The 13,773-nt window shown below is 39.2% G+C and overlaps 1 protein-coding gene across 1 annotated transcript in view; it reads left to right on the top strand.

Annotated features, from left to right (window-relative positions):
• Positions 1-13,773, top strand: part of FREM1 (FRAS1 related extracellular matrix 1) — a 171,935-nt gene that overhangs the window by 110,918 nt on the left and 47,244 nt on the right. The window contains 4 exon segments of the mRNA XM_050759578.1: positions 2,134-2,275; positions 6,211-6,349; positions 6,352-6,405; positions 10,680-10,944. Coding sequence (XP_050615535.1) covers positions 2,134-2,275; positions 6,211-6,349; positions 6,352-6,405; positions 10,680-10,944 — 600 coding nt within the window.

Below are 13,773 nucleotides of genomic sequence, written 5' to 3' on the forward strand. Positions count from 1 at the left end.
CCCACTTTCTCCAATCTCCACTTTATTACTTTCCTTCTTTTTCTTTCTTTTTCTTTTTCTTTTTTTTTTTTTTTTTTTTTTTTGAGACGGAGTCTGCTCTCTGTTGCCCAGGAGTGCAGTGGCGCGATCTTGGCTCGCTGCAAGCTCTGCCTCCCAGGTTCACGCCATTCTCCTGCCTCAGCCTCCTGAGTAGCTGCGACTACAGGCGCCCACCACTATGCGGGCTATATTTTGTATTTTTAGTAGAGATGGGGTTTTACCATGTTGGCCAGTATGGTCTCGATCTCCTGACCTCGTGATCGGCCCATCTCAGCCTCCTAAAGTGCTGGGATTATAGGCGTGAGCCCCTGTGCCTGGCCCAATCTCCACTTTATTAAAGAATCTCCCTTAAAAGTTACTCTTGGCTTTCCTGCCAAATCTAATGGCTCTTCTAACCTTCCTGGACTCTTTGAGAGCATGTAACACCATTTCTTTGCTATTCCTTTTAGCTACTGTAGAGGATGCTTTGGGTCCTGCAGGTCACAGCCCCTCAGCCCATCCCTGATTCTGGTCCTGATTGTGGTGGAGTGTGCCATGTCAGTGTCCCACCTCAGGTGTCCACAGTGCCTCACTCTACTTTTCTGCCTCAGGGCTTTCATGCAGCCCATGTCCAGGCTCAGCAGAGAGCACTCTGGGGACAGCCTTTAACCTTGGGAGCTAGTAGATAAGATAAATGCTCCAGCTTCCTGTCCATCAGGAGCACAATTTGAATTGCATGTATGTGGTTCCTCAAGATACCCAGCAGGATTGAGCCCCAGTTCCCCATAGCAGTAGAACACCCTTTGTGGCCTTTTTCTCTTTCCCTTTCTCTCCTACTCCCTCTCTCCTGCCTCCTGGAATCACTTCACAAATAAATTACCGTCCTTGTCCTAGGGTCCCTTTAGGGTAACCTAGATTATGACACACCTTGTCCTCTCTTGGCTTCCAGACATTGAATTCTGACACTGAGTTCCAAAAATTTCATTCTGACCAGAAATTTAATTCTGAATTCTTCCTACCAAACTCTTCATCTTCTTAATCATATTGGCTTCCTGTTTAGATTAATCTATCTAACCGCTAATCTCCATAAGCCCTCAACCAACTGATTGCTTAGCTTTTTGGAATAATGGGATTCCCATTCTCTAGTAAAGAGATGTGCAGAAGTCACCTCCCACTGCGAGGGAAGCAAGATATTCACCCTGAGTGAAAGTTGTTGGAACTGAGGTGTTCAGGTTTTGGCATCTCTGCAGAGGAGCAGAACACTGTTGATGCCAGTTGCTGGTTCTCAAATGTCCTTTATCTGAATCCAGAGAAATTCAGGCATCCTGATTTTTCTCAGAAACTAAGCTGTAAAGTTGGACAGAGTTAGGCTTCATGAGTAGACCACAACTGAGAGCTAGAAACACTGGTGGAAAGAGATCCCTATCTCACTTTGGCGAGACCAGGGACAATGGCCATATAGGCTGTGAAGGCTGCAGCTCCGCACAGTAAAGGACCTGCAGAAACCACAGCAGCGGCTCTGCCCCAGCCTACTGTTCAAGAAGACAGGAGCTGACCTGGCATCTGTAACACTGGGAAAAGATGAATCTGCAACAAGAACACATACTGCCCAGAACATTACTTAGAAGAGGAAGAGTAATTTAGAGAGTCCTAGATTACCTCAGAATGGCATATCATCAATGGCACTGGGACATCTGTAGGCCAGTCATTGAATCTCTTTAATTGAGTTTCTGTCTGTAAAATTAGAACACTCATACCTAGCCCTCTTACTTCATGGAGCTGTTGTGAGTATAAAATGAAATACTGGAAATAAGATCATTTTATAGAATAAATTATAACTTACAAAATTGTAAAGTTCGGTACATGTAATCAATTAGAAGTGCCTAATTACCTCTTCCCACACTCATTAGGGCTGACCCATTGTCTTTTGAGACCTTCATGTGTGAGGGCAGAGAGCCTGTTTCATGCCTCTCACTAGTCATCTTCAGTGCTTTGAATATTCAATATCATTCCTTAATTGTTGAAGATTGGGAACTGTGATAGTCAATATAAGTGTCCCCTACTAAAGGAATATCTTCTATTTTTATATCAACCCAGACATTTTTCTTTTTACAGGAAGGCTGAAATTGCAATGAATATGGGTGGAACTCGTATTATTTCCAGTGCTATTCTTTCAGCCATAGATGAAGACTCGCCCAGGGAGAAGATTTACTATGTATTTGAAAGGCTTCCCCAAAATGGGCAACTTCAGTTTAAGGTTAGTGACTTTTTACTTTTATTTTTCAAAACTAATGTAGCAGGTATAAATCTCAATATATACATTTCAGTGATGGGATTTATTCTCTGATAGCTATGTATTTGCCCAGAAGTAGAAAATTTAATTTTACTAGTTCAGGGTGAATTCATGCTGTTCTAAAGTTTCTTTGTCAACATGGGGTAAATTCAACAAGTATTAAGATTCTTCATTGCTCCCTCTCCTGTGGGATTATCCCTAAATTCTGAGGGAGGGAATTACTGGGGTAAAGCAAGCTGTCTGCTTTCTGAGGATAATCCAGGATCTTTTGTGGTATCTTCATTTCTACCAGATTTTTCACTTGTGATTCATGTAACTTTCCTCTTTAGCATCCATCATCTCAATTATAAAACTCCTTCAAGTCTACAGTCTCTCTTGTTCTCTCAGTCTCTCTGTGTGTGTGTGTGTGTGTGTGTGTGTGTGTGTGTGTGTGTGTATTTCAGCTAAATTCTAGATCATTCTCAGGAAAATGAAAACTTTCATTATTTTTTCATGACAATCAGGTCCAGGGAAACTTGGAGGGCTGCCTCTAGCTCCTCTGGCCCTAATGGTCTCTGTTAAAACATTATCTGAATCCCAGCACTTTGAGAGGCCGAGGCGGGAAGATCACAAGGTCAGGAGATCAAGACCATCCTGGGGGCCGGGCGCGGTGGCTCAAGCCTGTAATCCCAGCACTTTGGGAGGCCAAGACGGGTGGATCACGAGGTCAGGAGATCGAGACCATCCTGGCTAACACGGTGAAACCCCGTCTCTACCAAAAAAAAAATACAAAAAACTAGCCGGGCGAGGTGGCGGGCGCCTGTAGTCCCAGCTACTCGGGAGGCTGAGGCAGGAGAATGGTGGGAACCCGGGAGGCGGAGCTTGCAGTGAGCTGAGATCCAGCCACAGCACTCCAGCCTGGGCAACAGAGCGAGACTCCGTCTCAAAAAAAAAAAAAAAAAAAAAAAAAAAAGACCATCCTGGCAAACATGGTGAAACCCCATCTCTACTAAAATACAAAAATTAGCTGGGTGTGGCAGCGTGCACCTGTATTCCCAGCTACTCACTACTCCGGAGTCTGAGGCATGAGAACTACTTGAACCTGGGAGGCAAAGGTTGCAGTGAGCTGAGATCGTGCCACTGCACTCCAGCCTGGGTGACAGAGCGAGACCCCATCTTAAAAAACAAAACAACAGCAACAAAAAAACATTATCTGAGTATTATCACCTCCTGCCTTCTCAATGATTTGCCACAGTGAGCATCTTTCTTTCCTTCTGCTTCTCATCTTCATCCCTGAGCAAGGACAATCCTTATGTCTTCTCCAGGGAGACTACTTACTCCACAAACCGTATACCAAATTGTTCTGTATTCTATCTGACATGAACTTAAAAGCTGAAAGGTCAGTGTCTTCGTCCCACCGTAGTCGCACCTCCCCTTGCAGCACCAGAGCCCTTATTGTTTAGTTTCAGATGGGCAAAGTCTTGGACCAAAAAGGCAGTGTGGGAGAAAACTTCATGTGGGAGTCATCCCATCCCGCTAGCATAACAGATTTTAACAACTGCCAAACTTGAATCCCATGAACTGCATGACACCATAAATTAACATTCCTGGAACTGTGTATGTTCTCAAAATTAGATGCTTTAATGGAAAGCAAATAAGCATGGAAACAATAAAGGGATACTAGGGGTAGGGTCACCTGGGTTTTACTGCTAACCCAATAGCTTGCTTTGTGGTTTCATAAAATGTCCTTGTTTCACTTTAGGCCTAGAATAGCAAAATTTCAGTCTGATTCATACTGTGTGCATGATGTCCAAGGATCAGCCCAACATGAATTACATAGATCAGTCACCTGAGAAGGTCAGTTGAGTAATCAGTCCAAATGTTTATTTCAGTGGTGGATTAAGACTAGCAACCACAACCACCAACCGTCCCCAATGCAATTATTTGATGGAATGCTTAACTTTACATATAATGGAGGCACAGTCCTAGAAAAGCAGCAAGAATTCATTCTATGTGGAACAGCTTGATTGTCGTAGATTGTAGGCACCATAGAGAATCAGAGTGAAGAGCAATCACTGATTTAAATTGAGGTACAGCTGTGTCCTTATTTCATTTCAAAGAGTAATGAAGCAGAAATGCAGTGAAAGCTCACACATTTGGGTGGCTTGGGAACGGAACTGTTTTGGATATGTGAAAATGCAGATGGGTCCAGGTTCCCAGTATGGCTCCACACAGTTATCTCCCAGCTCCCTAGCAGTTCTTCGAGTCTTTCCAAGACCAAGGACCAGCACTCCAGCCCTCCTGGAGTCTCCCAAGCGTTCTTGTTTTCTTGTTGACTTCTCTTAGTTTTCCCCATCTTGAATCTGACTTTTATTTTCTTTCTATTTCTGGGTCTTCAAATGATTCTATTAAGTCAATCTAACATTTTGGAGTGCAAGTAAGGAATTACATGGAGACACGAGAGAGGAAAATATGTCTTCTTCTGTGCTTACTTCCTTAGACAAGATTAGAAAAGGGAAAATGTGAAATAGAATTGCAGGCTTTCCCGTTTAAAACCTGAAAGAGTCTGTTTTAAAAATTATATTGGCAAATAGATCTTATGGAAAGAAACACTAGCTTAATTATTATGATGTAATTAACTTCCATCCAGTGAGCATGAGGGCAGAACATAAGTCTATAAATATCAGGTGGATAAACATATTAAAGAGAAAGAAACGTTATCAAGTAGAATGACATAAAGGCAAGTGGTAGCACAATGGGAAGAGAGGAGGACAAAGCTCTTTTGCCAGGAACTGGGAGTCTGTGGAATCTGGAAATCTGTGTTCTATCTGACATGAACTTAAAAGATGAAAGATCAGTGTCTTCATTCCACCGCAGTCCCACCTCCCCTTGCTGTACCAGAACCCTTATTGTTTAGGTTCAAATGGGCAAAGTCTGAGACCAAAGTATCAAGGGGAATAAAAAGTAAATGATTTACATTTCTGTTTTAGACTCTTAAATTAGACAGTAAAACCACAAGATAATATCATATAATAAATGTTAAGATGACTTTTTAAAAAATTATATCTAATGACTTTTTATGAGCCATTCCCAGGGAAAGCTGTGTACCATAAATGAATAATAATAGGATTATTAATAAGTTAATAAAGATTTATGATTACATTTTTCTACTACTCTCAGTTCTTAGCCACCCCCCTCAGCATAAGAACCTTTTAAATTCAAAATGCCATAATTTCTGCATCAAGCTCCCTACAAAATATATGCTTAAATAATGTTGGCTTTTAGAAGATTCTGATAAAAATAATATATGATATTTGCAGTTTATTTTTTTTGATGACTTAGGATATAAATGTAGGGAGTGATAGTGATCCCCATCATTTTCTTTCTTTACTAAGGCTGGAAACATACTGGGGAGTAAATGCATCTGTTCTATTTTTGTTTTGTCTGCTTCAGATAAGCCTAGTAATGAGCCATTATTGAAAAAATGTATTTGATATGAAAAAATGTATTTGATTAGTTGAACAACGAAAAGAACTAAAAAATGGAAACTCTAAAAGAAACACATTTAATTTCTAAAGAATCCATTCCAAGAGCTCGATTACCCACCTGCTCTCATTAACTGGAATATTTAATCAGCTATGATTGCTTATGATAAATACCTTGGAAGTAACAATGCTGTTGTATTGTTTGACTTTGTCTGAAACCCTTTGGTTGAAGCCAGTGTTTTTCCAAGTTCTCAAATTATTCTAATATATTTCTTTGAAAAGAAAAAAGTCAGGTAGAATGGCAAAAAGTAATCTGGAATTTCCCTGAAATATTATTTGTATTGGAGGTTTTTAGGGGATACAGAAAATGTCCACTAACATACTTTGGCGGGGGGAAAAAACCATGAGCAGCTGACTAACTCTGGCTCCTTCCAGATAGGGAGGGACTGGGTTCCTCTCTCCCCTGGCATGAAGTGTACTCAGGAGGAAGTGGATCTGAACTTGCTGAGATACACACACACTGGGGCAATGGATTCCCAGAATCGAGATAGCTTCACCTTCTACCTTTGGGATGGCACAACAGGTCCCCTGCTCTTGACTGTCAAATCACCATCAAGGACATGGAAAAAGGTAAAAAGCGTGTCTACCAAGGTTTACTGGGATCAACTTTGCTAACTGGTATAAGTATTCCACATTTGTTTCTTTCTCTCTCTTTCCCTCCCTTCTTTCCTTTTTTCCTGCCACTCTTCATCTTTGAAATTCTATCATTTATGTTTAGATCCTTTGGCTTCTCACCTGCTTTGCCTGGGACATATGAGGTTCACAGAAGTAGCCAATCCATTCATTATTTTTTAAAGTTTATTGGAAATTCAGCTTTGCATACAATATGGCTATACAGGCTACTTTAACTGTTAGGATTTTTTTTTTTTTTTTGCTTTAAGTAAAATTTTACCTAATTGATGTGTAACTCTAGTTTTATCTTCAGGAAGTGATCTATCACTGGAAAATGGAGTTTCAAAGGAAAAATACTTCTCAATAAACGAAAAATATATTTTAAAATTTAAAAACAATAAAGATAAACTTTGTCATTAGAAAGGCTGGAAGTTGTTGCTTCTTTCACTTTGAAAGTGCTAACATATACATTTTAGGGACAGGGAAAGACACTATAAGATAAGCTTCTTGTGAGTTAATTAAGCAGAATGAGTTGTATAAATGGTGAATGGGGGAGAGTTAAATGGTAGATGGAGGAGAGTTTTTTTAAAAAGCTCGGCAAGGAAGAGTAGAAGCTCTTGATACCCAACTGTTACTACCCTGTAATTTTGCTTCAGCTTGTGTGAGGATCATATCTCATTCATCTGTGTTATCCCAGGATGTAGATAGTCCCAGGATGAAGCATAATCTTGGATCCTCAGTACATGCTTAGTTGACTGAATGCTTCTCTTTTTTGCCTTGGCTGCCAGGAAGCTCAGAGGTAAATTGAATGCTTAAATGCAATAATAAAAAAAAATCTTGCTTTATGTGTGGCAGAATTATAATTGTTCTAAAGTTTTAAAAAATTAATTCAGTTTGATCTTGAGGTGTTTACTTTGAGCTATATAATAATATATTTTATTTGCTTATTTCCTGGTTGTAATGTGTTCCTTAAAAAAGTCTAATAAGTGACTTCAGATAAGCTAGATGTTACTGTACACATTTATCTCTCCCTGCAAAACAACTATGTTCATCATAAATATATATCCAGGCAAAATGTAATACAAGTAATATATTAGGGCAGACAACTAGTATATCAGAGTAGGCCACCTTCTCATTGGCTCAGCACAACACAGCTTTACAGTGATATAGGAGAGCTCTGTTCCACATAGTCATCTAGGAACTCTTTATATCTAGACATTCCCTTATTCTGAAGGCCTTAGAGTCACTCAGGAAGTGAGATATGGAAGAAAATTAGGGGATGTCATGCACTAGGTGTGAAGGTTGTGTACTTCTCTTGTACACATTCCAGTGGCTGAATCACAGTCACATGCCACATTAAGAGAGGCTGGGCAATAGAAACTTTAGCTTTGCACCCAAGAAGAAAGGAAATAAAGTTGGCCATTGCATTGCCAGACTGTGCTGCAATTGACATGTGATTATTTTCTAAAATGATTTTTGAAAACGTATACCAAGTAGACACATTATCCTATTAATATTTTCAGTTCAAATTTTTTCTTCTTTGTTTCCTCTTACAAAGTGGTGTTTTGTCACTGTACAGTTTTTTTTGTTTTGTTTTGTTTTGTTTTTTTTACTTAACATGAGTTTTTGCAGGTTGCTGCATAACTTTGTAGCCATAATTGTTTATCTCTAAACAAGACTGTACTGAAGAGTTAGATTTAATCACAACCTTAAAATTGAGCATTTGGTTGTTTCCATTTGGGAGCTATTATAAATAACATTAAGCTTCCCAATTGCTGTGTTGCTGTGTCTTCTGATTTGCACAGTGGCAGAAATGATGTTGAGATCTTTCAGATAAGTTTAGGAGGACATTGTATATAGTTGACTCTAACCTATACTCTGCCCTTACAATGCTGAAAAATTGCATCAAGGCAAGAGCCGGTTGCTCTTCCTCCCCTCAGGTCCATTTCCTGCTCCTGGTGAAACCTCTCCTGGGTGCTTTTTGTTTCCCCCACCTAATTCATTCTTCTTACTTCCTTGACGTATTCATCTTGCTTCTCTTTGTAGCATCTGTGGCTAAGGTTTTGACTTAAATTTAGAATGGTCTTTGATTCTGTGTAGGACTGAAGTTGCATAGCATTTTGAGATAAAAGCATAGTATATGAAAAGACCAATTTAGTAATCTGAAACAGCGTTTTCCAATCATGGCACTATTGACATTTTGGGATGGAGGATTCTTTGTTGCAGGGGACTCCCTTGTGCATTGCAAAATGTTTAGCAGCGTCCCAGGCCTCTGCCCTCTAGAAGCCAGTAGCAACTCCCAGTTATGACAACCAAAAATGTCTCCCGACATTGCCAAATGTCCCTTGGGGAGCAAAATTGCTTGTCATTGGGAACCACTGGTTAAAATTGTACCACTTTGATGGTTTATTTGTATTTCTTATTTCCTCATGAGACTGAATATCTTTAAAAAAATTTTTTGGCCACTATGTTTTTAAATTCAGAAATGGCTTGGCATTTACATCACGTGTTTTTCTTTTTGGATATTCACCCTTTTAGTATTAGTTCACAAGAGCTCCCTAGATATTAAAGACATGGAACAAAATAATGCAGTGTTTAAGAGCCTGTGCTCTGGACTCAGATGGCTTGAGTACAAATTCTCACTCAATGTTTTATTAATAGTGTGACCATAAGCAGGTAAGTTAGCATTTCTATACCTTAGCTTCCTCATTTATAATCTGGGGATATGATAAGACAATACGTCACAAGAACGTTCTGTACCTGACACAGAGTAGAAGCTCTGTATTTGAGATATGATCACTTTGTAATGGGCCTCAGGTGAACAAAATTCAATTATAATCCCTAGTTTGTGAAACTGCATCATTGGTCCATGTGTGACCCACTTCTACCTTCCTCAGTCATACATTTAAAAAAAAATAATGGTAAATTACGCATTATACAAAATGTACCATCTTAACCATTTTTAAGTGTACCAGTTCATAGTGTTAAATATATTCATGTTGTTGTCCATCCAATCTCCAGAATTTTTTCATCTCAGAAAACTAAAAGTCTATACCCGTTAAATAATGATTCCTCACTTCCCCCTCCCTGGCAACCATTGTTCTATGTTCTGTCTCTATGAGTTTTACTACTCTAGGTACTCCATGTAAGTGGAATCATATAGTATATATCTTTACATGACTGGCTTACTTCACTTAGCATAATGTCCTCAAGGTTCATGCATGTTGTAGCATGTGCCAGGACTCCCTTTCCTTTTAAGGCTGAGTGGTATTACAGTGTATGTGTATGCCACATTTTGTTTATCTACTCATCTGTTAAGAGGCACTTGAGTTGTTTGCATCTCTTGGCTATTGTGAGCAATCCTGATATGAATATGGTTGTATAAATATACATTTAAAAAATATATCATGAACATTTGTGCAACTACCACACAATTGAAGGACTGGAATATTAATAATAGACATCTTCCTACCTTCTCCAGAAAAAAATATGGCTCTAAATTTTGTATTATTTTCTTACTTTTATCGTTTTCTCAGCTTGCTCATATAACTAATGAATGTTAACATACTACATCTGTGTCGTTCCATGTAGCTGTAGTTCATTCATTTGACTACTGCATGAAATTCAGTTGTATGAATAGAACACAGTTTGTGTATACATTCACTTTTCGCAAAGGCATTTGGGTTGTGTGTAATGCTTTCAATTACAGACAGTACTGCAATGACCATTTGGGTGCATGTCTCCAAGGGTAGCAGGGCAAGTGTTTCTTTGAAGTAAATAGCTGGGGTGGAATTGCTGAGTCAAGGCATATGTGAACATTCGACTCTTTACAAAATAATGCCAAATCTTGTACCAATTTACAGTCTTCCCAAAATTGTATGCAAGGCTCTCTTGATCTATGTCTTCTTCAACACTTCGTACAGTCAGGCTTCTACATCCTTGCCAATCGAAAAGTTATGACATGACAATTTATCATGATATTTGTATTTCCATAATTACTAATGAGCTTGAGCATTTGAAAATATCTTTACTGGCCATGTGAATTTCTTCTTCTGTGAAATATCTGCTCATGTCTTTTGGTTAATTATTTTTATTCATAATAGTTATATAAACCTTTCTATGTCATATTAATTTTGATTTTTGCACAGTTTTGGCCTTTGTCTTCAGCCTTTGCCTTGGACACAATATATTTTTTGATACGATTCTTGACCATAACCTCTTATGTCATGTAGGTGATATTGTCATCCTTACAAAACCACTCGTGGTGTCTAAAGGTGACAGAGGTTTCTTAACAACCACCACTCTCCTGGCTGTGGATGGAACAGACAAGCCTGAGGAACTGCTCTATGTCATTACCTCCCCTCCACAATATGGTCAGGTCGAATATGTTCACTATCCTGGAGTTCCCATTACAAGCTTCAGCCAAATGGATATAGCGGGGCAGACCGTTTGCTATGTACACAAGAGCAAGGTGACTGTCTCCAGTGACAGATTCAGGTGAGCCCCATGGAAACTTTTCAAACCCCTTCTTTGGATTAATACTTACAGAAAAGGAGATCTGTTAATATGCTTCACTATAGTAACCATTTTACAAAATATGTGTATCTTACAACATCACGCTGTATGCCTTAAATATATAGAATGAAATTTGTTTTTTTAAACAAAGGATAGAAAAGGAGAAAAAAATGAGTCATTTTTCAGCTCTGGTGCAGCTGTGTTTTTCTTTTACTGCCTTGTTGTATGTAAGGTGAAGATACACAATTAAAATGACAGCAGCAAAGCAAGAAATTCGGGCCTGTTATCAAAAAATAAACACAGTAAACAGATCTTTATGCAAGTTCTGTTACGAGGAGAAATGTGAAAAGCTGAGGCTCCCAGCTAAAGATAGACCTGGAAAAGTAATTTCCCTCTTTTTGGAGTATGTTTTTCTGTCTGACGAAAAAGCATTTATTAGTAAACATTTGGCATAAGCAGACACTGCCTTTTGACACAACGTGTTCTGGTAACTATATCATAAATCATGTTGTCATAAAGTAGATCATATTTCCCCACAGAAACAATGTTATAATTGGGGGCTGCGCACCTGTTCCAGAATTCTGTATCAAATAAATCATTGGAATGAATAACAATCTGGTGAAAAGGCAAAGATACAACATTAATGAAAATCTACATTCATTTAAAATATGGAAATTTGTTTCAAGTCACATAAAGCAAGAGCAACTCCAGAAGATCTATAATCTCGCAGCTCTCAAAGCTGGCTGAACCTGAGGTCCTGGAGAGAAACACAGATCCCCAGGCCGGGCATGAGGACTGGGAAATGTTGGACTTTGAGCGAACCATTGTGCACAATCCAGTTTTGAGTTTTTGTCAATTCAGAAGGAGGCCTGGAGAGCATTGGTTTGTCTATTGTACACCCACACTTTTGGCTCCTGGTGTAATTTTCACCATGTCACAGTACAGTCTTCTAAAGAGCACTATAAAATAACATAAATGGGGCATACTCCTATATTATTCAATAGGTTCCCATAAACTATCAAGTATCACTGTTACACCCATGTTCAAATATCACTGTCCTCTATCTTTTACCTATCTAAATTCAGTATGTCTGCTCTGATAAACACTGGTTAAATGTCAGTAAAGAGGATGCTGCTCACCTTTTTAGCATTAAAATGATTTTTGAAAGCTGATTTGGATAATCCAACAAAACAAAACAAAAAGTCTCAGAAAGTTGGAACTAATCTCTTATTTTTTTCTCTTGATAAATGTCCTTTAACAAGCAGGTAAGCATTTAATTGATCAATATTTTAACTAGTTCAGTCTTTGAGTGTTGCTAAGCATTCACTAAAACGTGAGATGTGGGGATTCCTTTTCAAGCTGGCTCTTTTGTTTGAGAGGTGGAGTAGTGAAGTTAAGATACAGGCTTGGGGGCAAGAGCTACGTGAGTGACTCACAACTCTGTGACCTTCATCAGGTTACACAACCTCCTGTGCTCTTGTTTCCTCTTCTGTGAAATGGAATGATACTCGTAGCACCTGCCTCACAAGGTTGTGGGAGGTTTATATGAGCTTATGCGTGTAAAGTATTAGTGGAACAACACCTGGCGCATAGGAAGAACTAAGTAAGTGTTAGCTACTACTATTATTGTCATTGTTGTTGTCATTATGTTCTTTCCTTGATGACCTTCTTATTTCCAATCTTTAAAACACCAAGTATGATCTTGAAGGAGGAAAGGAGTTACCAAGAGGAGCAATGATTGTTCATTTTTTCCTGTTTGCTAATGGAGGCTGGGTGCTTCTTGGCTTAATACGTTTGTATCAGATCCAGGGCTTTTAATTTTACATGCATTTCTGGAACTTCTAGCTTCTTTCCTTTCCTGCTTCCCTCTGTCAATGCCTACAGGACAGTCTGCTGAAGACATTAGTGACTGTCTTGAAGAAAACAGTGACCTTGCTGGAGAACACAGGACTGAATGCATAAAGATATTGAGAAATGAAGGTTAGATATTAATCAAATGGTGAGAATAAAAAACAAAACCTCCATATGTAAGGATTGGTAATACTGTAAAAATTTCCTAATTTGCATCTAGAAAAAGTCTTATTAGATGGCATTTTAGAAATCATTTATCCCAGGAATTTCTACATTTCTAGATCCTCAGATAATTGCCAGAGAGAACTACAAAATGCATATTCTTGGGCCTTACCCCAGAGAGGCAACTTTGGTAAGTCCAGTCTCAGGCCCAGAAATCTGTATTTTTGAAAGATATCTTCAGGTAATTCTAATGCAGTCAGGACTAGCCATCAATGGTCTGGTCCAGTCTGTTGTTCTGAATATGTTCTGAGGAGCCTCAAGAATTTATGGAGGTTGAGGCTGGGGTGGTGACTCACGCCTGTAATCCCAGTACTTTAGGAGGCAAGGTGGGTGGATCACCTGAGGTCAGGAGTTCGAGACCAGTCTGGTCAACATGGTGAAACCCTGTCTCTAGTAAAAATACAAAAAATTAGCTGGGAGTGGTGGCAGGCGCCTGTAATCCCAGCTACTCAGGAGGCTGAGGCAGGAGAATCGCTTGAGCCCGGGAGGCAGTAGTTGCAGTGAACCAAGATGGCGCCACTGCACTCCAGCCTGGGCAACAAGAGTGAAACTCCATCTTAAAAAAAAAAAAAAGAATTTATAGAAGCCTTTTTAGGGCCTCCCAGAGATTGAGGTTCTGGGGCCTTCAGCCCCATGTACTGATGGAACTTAGGTATATGTGTTGTGTGTGAGTATGTGAGTGTTGACACTAAAAACAATACTATAAATACTATAAAACTAAATATAAGAAAGCAAACT

This window comes from Macaca thibetana, chromosome 15 (assembly GCF_024542745.1).
Source record: "Macaca thibetana thibetana isolate TM-01 chromosome 15, ASM2454274v1, whole genome shotgun sequence".
Classification (NCBI taxonomy): domain Eukaryota; kingdom Metazoa; phylum Chordata; class Mammalia; order Primates; family Cercopithecidae; genus Macaca; species Macaca thibetana.